The sequence below is a fragment of the Chelonia mydas genome, chromosome 18 (assembly GCF_015237465.2).
Source record: "Chelonia mydas isolate rCheMyd1 chromosome 18, rCheMyd1.pri.v2, whole genome shotgun sequence".
NCBI classification, from domain to species: Eukaryota; Metazoa; Chordata; order Testudines; family Cheloniidae; genus Chelonia; species Chelonia mydas.
Genome location: NC_051258.2, coordinates 21,929,488 through 21,946,824, shown reverse-complemented (window position 1 = coordinate 21,946,824; position 17,337 = coordinate 21,929,488). Strand labels below are relative to the sequence as shown.

The following is a 17,337-nucleotide window of genomic DNA, read 5'->3' as shown; positions in this document are numbered from 1 at the left end:
CGGGGGATGGGGGGACGGAAGGGGGGAGCGAGGATGGGGTCACGGGGGGGCGGGGGGACTGAAGGGGGGAGCGAGGATGGGGTCACTGGGGAGTCTGGGGGGACGGAAGGGGGGAGCGAGGATGGGGTCACGGGGGGTCTGGGGGGACGGAAGGGGGGAGCGAGGATGGGGGTCACGGGGGGGTCTGAGGGGACGGAAGGGGGGAGTGAGGATGGGGGTCACGGGGGGTCTGGGGGGACGGAAGGGGGGAGCGAGGATGGGGTCATGGGAGGGTCTGAGGGGACGGAAGGGGGGAGCGAGGATGGGGTCACTGGGGAGTCTGGGGGGACGGAAGGGGGGAGCGAGGATGGGGTCATGGGAGGGTCTGAGGGGACGGAAGGGGGGAGCGAGGATGGGGGTCACGGGGGGGTCTGAGGGGACGGAAGGGGGGAGTGAGGATGGGGGTCACGGGGGGTCTGGGGGGACTGAAGGGGGGAGCGAGGAGGGGGTCACGGGGGGCGGGGGGACTGAAGGGGGGAGCGAGGATGGGGTCACTGGGGAGTCTGGGGGGACGGAAGGGGGGAGCGAGGATGGGGTCACGGGGGGTCTGGGGGGACGGAAGGGGGGAGCGAGGATGGGGGTCACGGGGGGTCTGGGGGGACTGAAGGGGGGAGCGAGGATGGGGGTCACGGGGGGGCGGGGGGACTGAAGGGGGGAGCGAGGATGGGGGTCACGGGGGGTCTGGGGGGACTGAAGGGGGGAGCGAGGATGGGGGTCACGGGGGGTCTGGGGGGACGGAAGGGGGGAGCGAGGATGGGGGTCACGGGGGGGTCTGAGGGGACGGAAGGGGGGAGCGAGGATGGGGGTCACGGGGGGTCTGGGGGGACTGAAGGGGGGAGCGAGGAGGGGGTCACGGGGGGTCTGGGGGGACTGAAGGGGGAGCGAGGATGGGGTCACGGGGGGTCTGGGGGGACTGAAGGGGGGAGCGAGGATGGGGGTCACGGGGAGGCGGGGGGACTGAAGGGGGGAGCGAGGATGGGGGTCACGGGGGGTCTGGGGGGACTGAAGGGGGGAGCGAGGATGGGGGTCACGGGGGGTCTGAAGGGGGGAGCTAGGATGGGGGTCACGGGGCGGTCTGGGGGGACTGAAGGGGGGAGCGAGGATGGGGTCACGGGGGGGCGGGGGGACTGAAGGGGGGAGCGAGGATGGGGGTCATGGGAGGGTCTGGGGGGACTGAAGGGGGGAGCGAGGATGGGGGTCATGGGGGGGACTGAAGGGGGGAGCTAGGATGGGGGTCATGGAGGGGTCTGGGGGGACTGAAGGGGGGAGCTAGGATGGGGGTCATGGAGGGGTCTGGGGGGACTGAAGGGGGGAGCGAGGATAGGGGTCATGGGGGGTGGGTTGTGGGGCTGGGGGCAGCGCAGGGCCTGGGAGGCTCATGGGGGTTGGCTGGGTTGTGAGCCGGGGGGGCACAGCTGAGCCCTGTCCCCAATTCCCCCCCCATGACCAGGGGCAAACCCGTTGCCCCCCCCCCCCGCCCCCCAGCAGCAGGCCGTGCCCTGGGGGGTGCTGCAGCCGGGCTCGCTGTGGTCCCTGCGCTGTTCCTGCCGGGCGATGGCGAAGGGAGCCGCTGGCCGTGCCTGTGGCAGGTGGCTTTGGCCTAGTGCTGTGACCGGAGCCCCTGAGCAGGGTGGATGATGTAACCCTGCTCTCCACGGGAAGAAAGCCCTGAGTGATTGCAGCCCCGGCCCCTCCGGAGAGCAAACAAATTCTTGAGGGTCCTGCAGGTTCATGGAGGGGTGGGGGGTGCTGGCTCTCGATGCCACTGAAAGGGAACCAGACTGAAAGGAGGACCATGGCTCATGGGATTTGTCAGAAAGCACAAGAGAGGACCAGGTGTGAACTCCAGGGAGGGATTCCCCAGAGACCATCTAAAAGGCTTCTGGTTTCAGAGTGGGAGCTGTGTTAGTCTGTATCAGCAAAAACAAGGAGGAGTCCTTGTGGCACCTTAGAGACTAACACATTTATTTGGGCATAAGCTTTCGTGGGTTAAAACCCACTTCATCGGATGCATGGAGTGGAAAATACAGGAGCAGGTATAAATACATGAAAAGATGGGAGTTGCCTTACCAACTGATCCCCCTCTTGGTAAGGCAACTCCCATCTTTTCATGTGCTGTGTATTTATACCTACTCCTGTATTTTCCACTCCATGCATCCAATGAAGTGGGTTTTAGTGATGATGATGAGAGGCTGCAAACCATAGCGTAGCTGAGGTTGAGAATCTTTTCAGAGAGGGCTTGTGACACCCAGTATGGACGGCCCAGAAACTGAAGTTTCAAGTTCTGGGATCAAATTTTCTTCTGGTGTTAACTGGTGTAGCTCCACTGAAGGCAAAATAGCTGCACCAACTCTCACCAACAGACAATGAGACCCGTGCATAGCTTTGATGGTTCATTTCACTTTACGATCAGGATGTCTGCTTTCTCCAGTTTGGGGATGTGGTTTTTTGGTCCTTGGTATCTCTGTGCAGGAGCCTCCTGAGCTGCTCACTGCTGGTGTTAATCCAACCCCTCATCTTCTCAGCTGTGGGAAGAATGAATACTCATTTGCTGTTGTGGGTTGAGTAGGTGCCTGAAAGGTCTGGAAGGAATCACTGTCTTCTGACCTCTGATATGGATCAGAATTACCTTTTGCTTTGTGTGTGTGTGTTTCTGCGTCAAGGAGTTCAGTGAAATAATGCACAGAGCTGTTGTCACAAGGGAAACCCAGCAACTTTCTGGAGTCTGGCTGGAATCCTGCAGGGCCACTGTTCTCCTTTATTTATGTATGATAATGGATGTCTCTCTCAAATGGCAGGCTTCCACTTTAGATCTTGTCAGCATATTGTCAGTGATATTAAACCCATTTAGTTAAACTGATGCGAGGCCTCAGGGAGAGTTATGTTGGCACTCCTGGATGCCTTGGTTGCCTGTGAACACCTGTGGTGTTTTCTCTCTCCAGAGGACTGGGTGTGCTGCACCCAGTGCATGGCTTGTAGACAATACCAGGGTGTTAGATCCTGAAATGGAGCCTGATGGTGTGGAAAACAGCTTTACCGCCTGTTGCCGGGGTCCTGCCAGCAGCACTAAATAAATCAAGGAGTGTGCTGGGCAACAGTAACTAGACAGCTTCTCCATTAGAATATGCTGCATGTGAACACAGCCTCTCTGGCTACTGTCACCTGAAGAGGAGAGGGCATTGTGTGTGCTTATTGTCCTCGTCCGTGGTACATTATTCAGAGAGGAAGTATCGTCTATTAGCTAAAGTACAGGACCAAGAGTCAGGGAGCCTGGGTTCTGTTCCCAGCACTGACTTCTTGTTGGCTGTGGGCAAGTCTCGTAACCTCTCCGTCTTGTTCCTCACATCTGTGAAAGGGGGTAGTAATGCTAGCCACAATGGCCTTAGAGAGGGTTGGGAGTGTTGGTTAATTAATACTTATAAGTTGCTTTGAGATCCTCGGGTGGAGGGCATCAGAGATGGGCAGAGGATTCTCACTGCACTGCCAAAGCCCTTCCTATCCCTGACTTTTTTTTTTACCTTCTCAGATATCCTGGGAGTCAGGAAGAGCCTCCTTTTAGGATGCCAGTGTACTATGAAGCCTCCAGCTCTGCTTTCGGAAGGACTGGTATCAGCTGAGCAAAGTGAGCAGTGCTGCCTGGGGTGGGTCTTTGGTGAGTGTTTTTGCAATGGGCCAGTAAAGTCTCCACAGGGCAGCTCTTATGGGGCATGAGTCCCCTGGTCCAGGACTTTTAGTTTTTGTTTTTTCACTTCTGGGGTCAAGGTTCTCCTTCAGGAGCCCTTTACTTCCAGTGCTTGACTCTTATGTATATTCCCGTCAGACTTCTCCCTTCTGCTTGGGCCAAACTTTGAAGCATTGCTGTCTAAATTGCACTCTCTGAATGGTGATATGGGAATGCTATTGTGCGCGCTATTACTGGTCTGGGCACCAAATGCCTGCTTTGTTCATCCAGAAGGGGCCATTTATGTAAGTTTCTACCTCTCTTGATTTGCACAGTCTGTGTGGCATTGGCCCTGTGCTAGGAGACCCTTCTGTGCAATCATCTCTGTTGGCTGAAATCACTGTTTTTAAAAAAATTTAATTGAGCCCTTTTTTTGGTGTTGGTGAAGATGCCAGAAGTTGTTGCATGTTTTCAGTACAGTTCATTATTAAGTCTGGGGATAGTGCTGTGTGTCATTTAGGAAGGATGCCTTGAGGATGGGGCACTGACCTGCCACACAACAGACCTGACTTCAGTTCTCAGCTCAGCCACTTGGGAGCAGTCACCTAATCTACATTACAAAACCTAAACCTAATTTCCCGAATACTAATTTCCACCTACTGTTACTCACACCTTCTTGTCAACTGTCTGAAATGGGCCACTCTCATTACCACTGCAAAAGTTATTTTTCCTCCCTTGGTATCCTGCTGTCAATTGAATTATCTTGTTAGACTGACCTCATACTTGGTAAGGCAAATCACATCTTTTCATGTATTTATACCTGCTCCTGTATTTTCCACTCCATGCATCTGATGAAGTGGGTCCTAGCCCACGAAAGCTTATGCCCAAATATATGTGTTAGTCTCTAAGGTGCCACAAGGACTCATCGTTGTTTGTGCTGATCTACCTCAGTGTAAACGGGGCTAATGCTCCACACCCTCCCAGCAGTGTAGTGAGTATAAAGATCCATGAATGACTCTGAGGTGCTCGGACAGGCAGGCACGAAGGCCATGTCAGGACCTCGATCACTCTCAGGGACTCCTATCACAATAGCTGTCATTTTTCATGTGGATATTAATTAACGTGGATTTGTGTGTTTCAAAAGCCAGAGGCTTCAGAGCATCAAGCCCTCCCCTCACTGAGCGCAACATGCTATAGCATGTGGACTCTGCCTGACCTGGGTCTCTGTTGCTAAGGGGAATCAGCAGGGAATCAGCTGGAGGCTTTATTTAGACTCCTGCATTTAGCACCATGGACGCCTTTCCAGGCCTATGCATAGAGCTATTTTCGTGGAGAGTCGGTTACTTGCTAGCATTTGACGTCCGTATGGAGGGACTGACCACCTTTGGTATTTGCTGTGACTTAGTTATTGCAGCCCTGCTCCCTCTGGTTGACTCAGTGAATATTCAGTTGTGACCTAAAAAAGGAGAATCTGTAATTAAACGGGCTGACTGTCATTAGCGATTTCTTTTTATTGAGTCTGGCAGCTCATGAAACATTGTAACAACCCACCATTTGCATTCTGCAGCACAGGAATGTTTGCAATAGCTACAGTTAGCAATGACAGCTTAATAGACAAGGAATAAAATAAGCTTCAGCTATGGGAGAGCACAAAGCTTCCTGCCAAGGGTTCTGGGCTGGACATAGGGAGCCTTTAAGTATGTTACAAGGACTCGTCATTAAAATATCCTTCCATGTGATGAGCTTGGTACTATTCCAAAATCTGTGCAGCTATTAGGCCAGATTCTGCTCTCCTATTTCAGGTTGAGTAGCACTTTGCTCCATGACAAGGCCCATCTAAGTCAGTAGGACTGTTTGCTGAGTAAGGTGCTACTTAATACAAGTGGGAGTCTCAGAATCTGGTCCATTGTATAAAATCTGCAGCCTGTCTTGCTCTGGTAGTCTCAGGGCTCAGTAATTCCACTTACTAGGAGCAGGAACTTCTAAAAGGAAACAGCTGTTTCGCGGCGGCAAACGCTGGGAGGGAGGGGGGGAGAAGAGGGACGCGGCACGCCCAGGGGAGGAGACGGAGGCGGAGGTGAGCTGGGGCGGGGCAGGGAGCTGCCGGTGGGTACAGAACACCCACCAATTTTTCCCAAGGGGTGCTCCAGCCCCGGAGCACCCACGGAGTCAGCGCCTGTGCCAAGTAGCCCTGTTCAACTATCAGGCCCATCTGGGAAGGGAGTAAGGGATTATCAAGCCATCAGGGCTAGTCTACACTAGAAGCACTACATCGGCACAGCTGCAACCAAGCCACAGCCGCGCATCTGCCAAAGACACTCTAGGCCAACGGGAGAGAGCTCTCCTGTCGGCACAATGAATCCACCTCTGCGAGAGGCACTGGGAGATGCTCTCCTGCCGACATAGGACCGTCCACACCGGCGCTTAGGTCGGTGTAACTTACATGTGAAAAAGTGACATAAGTTATACTGAAGGGGTAGTGAAAACTTGGCCTCAGTTGGGAAGGATGGAGATGGGCTCCTGCTGAAGGCTGCAGTGCAGTGTGTTGTTCCCTCTGAGTGTTAAGAGACCCAAGGGGAAAAGCCTCTGGGAGCAGGAGCCCACGGTGGCCAGAACTGGGGGTGGGGGTTTGGTGGTTTTTGCTGTTTGGCCTAGGTTTTATAGTGAAGAATAAAACTGTTCCCTGAAAAAGCCATAAGCCTGGCAGTGAATCCAGAGAGACACCCTGTAGCCCATTGACCTATGTGAGTGAGCAGTGAGTGTGAAATGGGGAGGTGAGTGTGCGGTGGGGGGGTGAGCATGTGATATTTGTGCAAATTCCCTCAGTAGCCCGTTCCAGGTGTGTGCATGTCTTTCTGCATCCCAGCATGACTGTGTTATTGGCATCATCGTCCTTCCTCTCCCCAAGCTCCCTCCCACCACAGACCTTGGTGATGACCTTATTGTGTCACTGAGCTAAGAATAGGAGCTCTTTGGAGCAAGGAGGTGACTAGTGTGCTCTGGGCATCCAAGGAAGACAAACAGCCTGCGTATCTCATTCAGAAAGCTCGGTCGGCTTCCTGCCCATCCACAGGGGAGCACTTTCCCAGCACAGTGGCAGTTAGGCCTGGAGTTTGCAGGAGGCACTGCAGTTTGCATCACTCGGGGAGCATGAGGCAACAAATAGCAAACTGCTGAGTGCAGGGTGGGAGCCTGTCCCAGAGCCGCAGGGAACGCAGAGGGGCTTTGGAGGCCCTGGCAGAAAGAGCCCCTTGTCATTGAGGGACAGGCTATAAACTGCTCCAGGCAGAACAGCTCCATCCCCTTGGTCATTGCTGGCATACTTGGCTGGAAGGGAACCTCATACACATGGCGGCAGATGTTATTCCCCTGGATGCTCTCAGCTGAAACTGACAACTGAGTGACTCACCCTGAAAGAGGAGCAAAGCTCTGCATTCAGCCTCCCTGGGCAGATCCAGCAGGCCCTGGGAATCGCAGCTTGCAGCCAGTCACCTCTTGTAACTCCCCAGGGGTAGGAGCGGGGCTCACTGTGGGCTGTAATGCAGCAGTGAGTGAGTTTGCAGTGAAGTCTGATTGACTGTTGTTGGCCGTTTGGGTGCTGTTGCCACCTGTTTCTGGAGAGACATTTGTGTTTTTTCTCCTGCGTTATATTTAATGGCAGTTTAACAATAAAAATTATCTGACAAAATAGTACTTAAGGTCGGAACTTTGTGGGGCAGGCGAGAGGGAGGGGCTGAGGGCACAGTGAAATGGCTTCAGATGCTGAGGGAGAAGAGCATGAGGACTGGATCTGAGTGCCCGCTATGTAAGTTACCTCTGCTCAGTGTCCCATAGTGTCCCGTGGGAGGGAATGAGCCTGTGCGTGGGTGCTGGGTGCCTAGTGCTGAGAAGCAGCAGCATGTTCCCAGCCCCCCTCTCTGCCCATATCAGCACCCAAGAGAAAAGGGGCATTTTTATCCTAGGCTGGCCAGTGTGCTCAGCCCCTCCTTTTCCACCTTGAGCTGACAAAGCCAGTGGTCCAAGCCTCCCAGGAAGCTGTTCTCGCGTCTCTTGGGTAATCAGCCTGAGAGACCATCAGGCCACTCAGTTCCAGGGGCATGAGCAAATCGTCAAGAGCCTCCTGTTCCGAGGTGCTGGGCTCATGGGGATCCCGTCCCCCACCCAGCCCCACTCACCAGGTATTCCATCCATTTAGTAGGGAGAAAAGAGAAGCCCAGATCTGTCTCTTGAGGGTAGGTGTCTAAGAGCCAGGATAGAGTATAATGACTTGTGCCATCTGGTTTTGTGCCTCTCTTTTCCATTCCATTCCCCATGCCCTACAGCAGTCTTGTCTTGGAGGATGTGGCCCCCTTGGGATCTACTGTTGTCTCCAGGTCTGTGACCTGCAACTTACGCTGCAGCTGGGCAGGTGGCATGCAGGGCTGCCATCTTGTGGCTATGAGGATTCCATGCAGGGTATACAGTGGGAGTTAGTGCTCCTGAAATGCTGGAGCCACGGAGCCAGGCTAAGGATGTGCACTAGCTCATGGAGCCAGTCTTGTGCTGCCACGAAGTGCAGCCCCTGGCGCTGGCAGCAGGACTGGTGTGGATGCGGCTCTGGGAAGCTCTGTCCCTTGGAGGGCTGGAGGTGGGAAGGAGCCACGAAAGGGGAGAGCAAAGCATTACTGCCCCGGGCTGACCTCACTGCCCCTAAACTCCCTCACCCACTAGGCTGTGGGGTCACAACCTCTGTGCCCTGCACATGGCTCTGTCACAGGGCCGGCCTTCCACTCACAGGGAAGATGAAGAGCATGGCAGATGAGTTGTCCCTGACCCCACAGGCTGGCTGGGAGTGAGGCAAGGCCCCGGGCCCAGCTTTGTCAACGCTCGTTCTAACTGAAACATGGGAGCTCTCCAGTCTGTCCTGTTCTTGCTGCCACCTCCCACAGCACAGACCCCATGTGGCCTGCGTGCTCCCATGTGCCCCCTGCAGGGTATGTTGCCCAATACCCCCTCCACCCCAACTCCCACACAGCTACTCTCACCTCGCAGCCCAGCAGGATCAGTTACTGGTGGCAGGTAGTCACAGGCCTGAGCTCATCTCACTCCACCCCTCCACACCCCCCATCTCATCCCCAGCTCCCACTAGTGCCCCCCTGCAGCTCCCTGCATAGATCTCTGTCACACCCTCTTCCCCCACAGTGGGATGCTGAGAGCACAGAATTCAATAGCTGTGAGGGACCTCCCCCCACCCACCCCATATAAATCCCAGAGTCTCCCTGCTCCCCGGCCTGTGGGCTCAGTCTGAGCTGCTCTTCCTGGTGTAACTCTGGATAGACATCTGGAAGTGCTCGGTGGTGTTGAGCTCCGCTCGGAAGAGGATGATGTAGCCCTTGGGGAGGAAGTAGCCTCCAAAGATCCCAGACAGGGTGGACAGGTTGGACAGCACAGTGATGGCCACCAGGTACTTGCCATGGTAGAAGACATAGGTGGTGAGATAGCAGACGAAGCAGACAAAGTTGATAAGCAGGCTGCAGGTGATGCACTTGGCCTCGTTGTAGTTCTCAGGCAGGTCCTTCCCCATGTAGCTGATGACAAAGCAGCAGATACTGAGCATTGTGTTGTAGAGCAGCCCCCACACAGCATCATCTTCCGAGCACTGGAAGATGGTCATCGTCACAGAGGTCGTGTAGTCCTTCCTGGGCACTGAGGGATTGATGCTGAGCGAGACCAGGCACATCACCACCTGGGTGGCTGTGCAGGCTCCGATGAACAGGTTGGGTCCGTTGTGCTTCACCCAGGCTCTATAGAAGGCAGGCCACTTAGACGCCAGTTTGAAGATGCAGACGATCTGGAAGGCACGGGTTGCAATGCACGAGAGGCAAATGGTGAAGCTGACGGAGAAGATGGGCAGCCTCAGCAGACACGTGGGCCAGGTGGGCTCCCCAAAGTAGCAGTAGAGGCTGCAGCAGGCACAGATCAGAGCGCCCAGCATGAAGAAGCACATTCTGCCGCCTGCCGACTTGACCACTGGCGTGGCGAGGTTCTGGGCAAAGAGGGCAGCTGTCCCTGCCAGCAGCAGCAGCAGAAGGGTGATGGCAGTCAGCAGGGCCCAGGAGACGGGGTCAGCCCAGGACAGGAATTCGGTGGTCCGATTCAAGCAGATTTCACTCTTCATTGGGGCCCACTGATCTGTCCCACAGGGCTGGCAATTGTAGAGGTCTGCAGAGGAAGGGAATGGAAGAGCTGAGATGCTGCTCACACACCATGCTGGTTATGGTAATAATGATCTGCCACCTTATAGCACCTCATGCCTGAAAGGATCCCAAAACACTTAACAAGCTGTGTACAGGGATCACTCACCACTGGGATGCAGCTACCTCTGAGGTGGAGCACAGATGCTGGGGATAACAACCCAGCCCTTATGTAAAGTGCCTTAGGGTCTGTAATGACCTGGGATCAATGTGCACCACCTCCAAACAAGGTTTAATGAGACAGTATAAAAGGTGACAAACCCTAAGACCTCAGCCCTAGAGTGAGTGGGTGCAATTCCCGTGACATTAATGGTCCTATGAGACCACTGGGGTATCTGTGGCAGGATATGGAAAGGAATTGGAATGGGAGAGCTCTGGTCTATAGAGTGGCCTCCCTCAGCACGGCTCCCCCCAGCTTAGTCAGGGGCAGTAGCTGCTGTTGGCTTAGCTGAGTGAACTAAGGCTTACAGACCACCTGGGTCCCAGCTGGAGTCCTGGTTGAGGTAAAGTACACAGCTCATGCAGCTAGTCTGCAGAGACGTGTGATGTGGGCTCCAGCAGATGCAACAGGCCCACAGAGGCTGGCATGTCTGCAGCAGCTGCTCTCTCCTCCAACTGCTAGTTAGGTGCAGGGCTGTTCACCCAGCCAGGCCACTGAGTAACTTACTCCTGAGGCTCTTCACTGTTGGTGGTTGCCCAAAGCTCATGCTCTTGTGGAACGTGGAGTTTGCTGGCATCTACTGAGCGAGAGTGAAGGGGCTGAAGACTTTCTCTTGCCATAGGTTTGCATTTGTGGCTGGCACAGCGGGGATCAGCTAATCCTGCAGTCAGCCCTGGGCACCACCTGGCCCCCAGCACCCAAGCATTTTCGTATCACTTCCAGCACCATTGACTATCCACTAACCAAATTCCACCCTGGTGTTTATTGCCACCTGGGGCTGCTCATTCTTTCTGGGTTTGTCTGTCTGCCTGCCCCATCAACAGGACAAAGACAACAGTGGGCAGGCTCTTCCTCCCAGGGCAGGCAGCAGCTGTCACACCTGCCTCCCCCCACCCAAAGCTCACAGTGAGAGGAGTCAGGCAGCTTCAGCTCACCTGTTCATCTGATTCCCGGCAACCATCTGAAACCACAGCTTCCCAGCACTAGCCAGGAGTGCACTGGAGCCAGCACTCGGTGCTGGGGGGTTGGGGGTGGGGGAGACCCGGAATTTACATACCCACAGCACAGCAGCCCTTCTGAGAGCTATACAAATGGAGAAGTCAGAGCGCAAGCTGCACTGGGCCATTTGCATCTCAAACGCTAGTCATCAGGCCCCGCAAGAGGAGGGGAAAGGGAATGGGAGGAGGAGAAGAGAAAACTGCTGCAGCCAGGATGGAGGAGAAGGAGAAAGCAAGGAGCACAGAGAAGGGCTGGAGTAAGCGTCTACAAGAGGAGCACGGAGCCAGGTGCATAGGATAGGAACACAGGAATGGCAGAACAAGATTAACCAGCTTGCCCTGGCTGTGACCCCTGTGAGGAGCTGCCTCAGGTTCTACTGACCGCTGCTGTTCAGGAAGGTTCCTGCGGGGCAGGCCACGCAGTCAAAGCAGCATTGGTGAAGCCCCACCTGCATCCTCTTCTCTCCTTTCACGCACACCTTTGAACAAGCTGACATAGGCACCTACATGAAAGCAAAGCAAGGGTCAGGCCTGCCAAGAGCAAGCCCCCATCACAGCTAGGGCCAGCTAGGAAACAGCACTGACCAAACAGAGCTGAGTTCCTGGGACCGGCGCAGGCTGCTCACCAGAGGGCTGTTCCTTATGTTTCTAGGCATCTTAATGTCCAGGAAAGGGGTCAGGACTGCGGGTGGGATGCAGAGGCAGTGTGCAGGGGCAGCACAAGGGCATGCCTGGGGTGGTTCTTCCTGAGAGAGATTTTTCTGAAAATTAAGATGCAAGCAGGAGCCTGTCAGCTCTCTGTTCCCAGTACTGCCAGCCCTGATTGTTGCAGAGCCTGCACCCTGAGATGCTGAGCGCCCCAGCTTCACCCTGCTAAGGGAAAGACCCGTGGAGATGCAGCAGACCTGACCATGACCAGAAAATGTGACTCAGTGCAGGAGGAGGAGTGGTGAGGCGGGCCCCTCCCGGGCTGCAGGATTCTGCTTCCTCAAGCCCGGGGACACAAAGCTTTATGCAGGGTCAAGTTTCAGGAATAAGGGGAGGTTCATTTTGTTTGTAATGCTAAGAAAATCCCCGTTTGGTGCTACTGCCCAACTCTCCTGAGGCCACTCCTTTCCCAGTATGCAGCTCAGATGCTGTGATACCTGATTATCCTTTGTATGCCACACGAATCCATCCCGGTTGATGTTCAGTCTGTCTGGCTTTTGGAGGAAAGACCCAATTACATCAAAAGACCAGGTCGGGCCAGTCCACTTCCACATGACGAGGTCATAGCCTGTCAGGGGATCCCCATTGGCATCAAAAAGCACCTTGCTCTTCTGCAGAGTGAAATTCACCTGCTTGATTTTTTCCAGGAGCTGGAAAACAAAAAGGCCACAGACAGAAAAGACCCAAGATTCCCACACACAGCTTCAGCCACTTGGGCAAAGACCCCAGTCAGGGATAGGTTAGGGCCTTAACGGGGTGGGAGGGTCCATGTCTTTGCTGCTTTCCTCTTCCTCATGAATTCCCCCACCACCCGGAGGCAGGGTGGTGCTATTATCCCCATGTTACAGCTGGAGAACGGAGGCACAGAGACTAGTGGTATATTTTTCAAAAATGCCTAAGTCCCATTGACTTTCAAGAGATGGAGGCGTCTGAGTCACTTAGGGGCTATTGAAAATTTTACCGTCAGTGGCATCCCAAAGGCACATGGAGTCTACAGGGAAGCAGGGAATTGAACCCAGGTGTCCGAGGCCCCCAGCTACCATCCATCCTCTCTTCTGATTAGGGATGGTCTCTCCAGAGCAGGGTGAGGCCCATTGGCAGGGCCATGCTGGCCTGTTCTGGGACTCAATTCACCAGCCTTGAAACCTTATCGGTGCTCTGACAGCATGCAGCTCGCAGGTAGATCTTGGAGCTACTGGACACCTGCTCATCCTGCTAGATGCTTATACTTCTGCTCCTTTCTACTTCCAGCCCCCTGCCTCTCACTACAGCATAGTCAAACCTGCCCTGAGCTCTGGGCTGCCCCCATGCAGCTTCACACAAGGAGACTCTCGCAAGAGTCTACAAGAGAGCGGGGGGCCTTTCCCAGTGACCCACTCACCTGCCAGGGATAGACTTTGTCCTTGCTGCACGCTCCCGAGCAGCAACCCAGTAAGTTGTGCAGGCCACGGGCCACAGCAAACACTGCCGAATACACATTAAAGGCAGCCCAAATGTCAAACGTCTGGGGCGCTGAAGTGAGTGAGTGGCACCTTGTGCAGATCTGATTGCAGCCTTGGCTGGTACTCTCATTGCTGCTGCTCCCACCACTGCTCCCTTCAGCACCCAAATCAGGGGCACACGTGGCTACATTACTTTTCTCTGAATTCACATGGGCAGATTCAAATTCCTCCAATCCTGGAAGCTTTGCCTGCTTGACTGACAACCCAATCACTGTGCCAATTCTGTGGATGCCGGGGATGCTCCAGACTTCCGAGGCTAGAGACCAGGCCTCAGTGCCCAGCCACACCTTCTTTGTCACGTTCTCCTGAACCACCATGTCAAAGAAGTCTCTAGCACTGTCCACATTGGAGAAGACGACGGTGACATTGACGCCGGTCCCCACAAGGACTCTAAGCATCCCCTTCAGCTCTGGGCTGCTGGCTCCCCTCTTCATGGGGATGATTCCTTGGTAGGCAGCACAGATGTCATGCTTAGCCACCACTTCTTTCAGGGTCTTTATCCCGTTCCTGCCATAGGCATCATCACTGCCCACCACCGCAATCCAGTTCCACCTGAACTCCTGCAGCAACAGCACTAGTGCCTCGACCTGCAGCCTGTCGCTGGGGATGGTGCGCAGGAACGAGGGGTAGGCGCTCTTCAGGCTCAGCATCTCGTTGGAGGCTTCGTAACTAATCTGCAAAAGGGAATCAGGGAAAGGATGTGTCTCCAGCTGGGAAACTGCGCAGAGGGGGATGGGCACTGGTACCACCGGGAAGTCAGTGCTGAGCAGTGATTACCCGAGGAGCAGGGGGGCGATTGGCACCGAGCAACGATACCGGTAGGAGGAACCAGCGTCAGCAGTGACTCTTGTGGGCGTGAGGGGACTGGTATTTGGAGGGCACGTGGAAGTGGTGGCCGCAGCAACACACATTCAAAAAACAACCAAGTAAGCAGCATGGCTGCATGTCGTTTTCAGCGCTAGGAATGAGCCTAACCTCTCCTGGAGTCACATCGAGACTGAGTCCCACATGCCACAAAGGACCATAGGGGTCGCAACACCTGCTTGGAGCACTGATCCTCCAGCCACCTCCACTCCAAACCACAAGCCCACTCCCTGTCCTTCTTCTGATTAATCAGTATTACCCTAATCAGCTCCTGTGTTTGACCCTGCCACAGATAACATATCGCTTACAGTATATTTGGCATTGCTCCAGACAAGCTACTGATTACCTCTGGCATAAGGAGGATGCTCAGGATAGCTGCAGTGGTGAAGGTAAAGTGGCTGCTGTCTGGCCCTATCAAAGCCACAGCCTTGGGCTGGTAGTGTGTGAAGTTGCTGAGCACTTCCACATGGTGCTGCCTGCTCTGGGCAAGGATACTCAGCGTTGCATACATGTTGGCAGATTCTGAGCATGTGTTGTAGATCTCGTAGCCCAAAGTGACATTGGGGAGGAGACTGCTGGAGTTGTTTATCTTCTCGATGGCGAGTCTCATGGCTTGGAACAGGTGGTAGCCATGGCTGTTTACAGAGGCCGCTCTGCAGAAACACAAGTGTTATTGCAGAGGCAAGAGAGAGATGTGAAGGCTTCACTGAATCTTGGAGATGCACCCTGGGCAATGCCTGGCATAACAACAATGTGCTCCAAGAGCCAGGCAGCCTGGAGTTCTAATGCTGACACACTAGGTGACCTCAGACAAATCACTTCACCTGTCTGTGCCCCCCTCTGCTACATGTGCTATTGCTCAGAGGGGATTCATGAGGAGACCAGCAGCACAAGCATCTTTCTTTTTGTACGTTTACACTGAGTTTGCCGCTATTTATTGTTGCACAACACACATCAGATCTTACCTATTAGTTCAAATACCCACTGCCCCTCTCCTAATCAGCAACTCTTTATGCAATATCCTATGGGGCAGATTCACTGCCCTGTTCTGCTCTCTTTCTCCTGCTCAGGTGGCACAAGAGGAGGAGAAACCACCTGCATCTCCCCAGATCTCTGATGGCACAGAGTGGATATTGGCTGTAGCAGAGATTTTCTTCAGTAATGGCTGCAGTTGCACCAGCTAAGCTGCGATATTTTGGACTATTGTCATTTTATTAATGAGAGGTGAGCCTTGCATGCCCCAGCTCCCAGCCCACCATGGGTCTTCTCTGTTGCAGCTTCCTGTCTATTTGCAGTGGGTCTCTTTGTCCAATATCTGCTTTCCTACTTCTTGTTCCACCTCTTTTTCCTGCTCGTTTCCCCTCCTGTTTCTATTCCTGCTAAATATGATTTCCTTCTTTGTGTCTGTCTAATCTAGGCGAACCACATTTCTAAAGCTCTGGTCACTGTGATTGTATTAGGTTGCAGGAGCCCCACTGTACTAGCTGCTGTACAAATACAGAACGGGCCCTGCTCCAAGAGTTTAAAATCTAAGGCTAAGATGAGAGGCAACAGGTGGATCTAGCAGACTGACCGCGAGCACAAGGAAGCAATGAGATAATACTGGACAGCATGTTAAGCAGTGATTACAGCATACCCCCTGCTTGGACGTACTAACTGTAGTATCTAGGTACTGATACATAGTATTTGTTGCAGCCCCAAGCCCTAGCCTTCTCACTTACCTGTCACATATGTCAACTTCCGGTCTAGATTTCACTGTTGTTGAGTAGCTATGCAGTCGGAAAAATCCTGCAATCGTGTAATCTCCGTCCATCCTGAAGTTAGAAGAAGGCCCCGTGTTCTGGCATATGAAAGCCCAATAACATGGAGCCAAGAGATACAAATATAAAATGAATGGAGGAGAAAGCATCATGCTGTTGGCACAGAGCTCTCTGGAGAAGGGGCTGGGAAGCGTATAATGGACACAACACTTACTGCCTCTCAGACAATGTTAGGATCTCAGATCCTGAAGTACCTTGGACTATTTACATAGACAGCTTACGCATATGCAAATGCCACAGATACAACATGTACCCAGGAACTAGGACTTCACACTTTCCCAGGAAGGGAGGAAGTTTTGCTTTGAGGTAAAAATAACAAACCAACCAGGGATTTATCTATTGTAATATTCTGCAGGTGAGCCCAGACCCTGTGGTCAGTGGAAATGGCATGAATTAACTAGGTCATGATCTTCGTGGAGGATACTCTCTCTAGGGTTGTTCTCTACCGCCTCCCTCTCACGTTAAACTGAGCAGTTATTTTATAGTTTCATTCAACAAGGGTCACTGGTGTTAGGAGTGTTTTAGGAAGCAGAGTGGGCTGTGTGGGGCTTTTGTTATGGGCATTTAGGAGTGTTCTGATATAACTACTATATGTGTTGCACTATGTTCTGCATGTAATAGAGAGGGGAAAGAGAAGAAAGCCAGTATGTGATGTACATCGGAATCTCTGCTAATGAACTACTTCTTCAGTGAGGCTCACAAAGGTAATAAAAGATAAATTACCATTGTGTGTCCTCCTCTATATGGTATGTGTATTCTCTAGATCAGAGGTTCTCAAACTGTGGTCTGCGGACTACCAGCGGTCCGCGAGCTCCATTCAGGTGGTCTGCGGATCGTTCCCTCTAAGGTGCACGCCTGAGCGGCTGCACACAAGAGAATGAAGGGCCACCCACCTAATTAGTGGAACTATGCAGGCATGGCTCCACTAATTAGGTGCCTGGACCCTGGAGAAGACGCACATGTAAGGTGAGGTGGTGGCCTTGGGGGAAATAGCGAGTAGGTGGGAGAGGACAGTGGGGTGAGAAGAGGGGGTGAGGGGAATTTGGGATGTGCAGGGCTGCAGCGGCCAGAGAAAGAGGAGACTTTCTCCAGCTCCAGGGCTGCAGCTGCTAGAGAGAGACCCCCCCTCCTTCCCAGCCCCAGTTCAGGGGCTGCTGCGGCGGGGGAGAGAGGGAGTGACCCGCTCCTTCCCAACCCCTGCGCAGGGGCTGCTGCAGCGGGGGGAGAGGGCACATCCATCGCATTAGAAAGGTAAGACTACTGATATTAAAATATGAGTTGTATGCTTTTATTTGTTGAACAAAAAAAGTTAATTATTAAGGGTTTTTTTTTATTTAGCACTTTTATCCAAA

At 53.7% G+C, this 17,337-nt stretch overlaps 1 protein-coding gene across 1 annotated transcript; it reads right to left on the bottom strand.

Annotated features, from left to right (window-relative positions):
- Positions 1–8,950: 8,950 nt before the first annotated feature.
- TAS1R1 (taste 1 receptor member 1) lies at positions 8,951–16,822 on the bottom strand. The gene is made up of 6 exons (XM_037881360.2): positions 15,887–16,822; positions 14,512–14,818; positions 13,181–13,975; positions 12,237–12,449; positions 11,474–11,594; positions 8,951–9,901 (listed from the first exon to the last, which is right to left on the bottom strand). The coding sequence occupies exons 1-6, from the start codon at positions 16,075–16,077 to the stop codon at positions 8,979–8,981; spliced, it is 2,550 nt and encodes an 849-aa protein (XP_037737288.1). The 5' UTR covers positions 16,078–16,822; the 3' UTR covers positions 8,951–8,978.
- Between the last annotated feature and the right edge of the window lie 515 nt (positions 16,823–17,337).

Coding starts and splice junctions, on each gene's coding strand:
- TAS1R1 (XM_037881360.2), bottom strand. CDS start 16,077: ATGATGCTTTCTCCTCCATTCATTTTATATTTGTATCTCTTGGCTCCA. Junction 14,819..15,886: donor GAAGTTGACATATGTGACAG/GTAAGTGAGAAG, acceptor GTGTTTCTGCAG/AGCGGCCTCTGTAAACAGCC. Junction 12,450..13,180: donor ACAAAGTCTATCCCTGGCAG/GTGAGTGGGTCA, acceptor TTTGTTTTCCAG/CTCCTGGAAAAAATCAAGCA.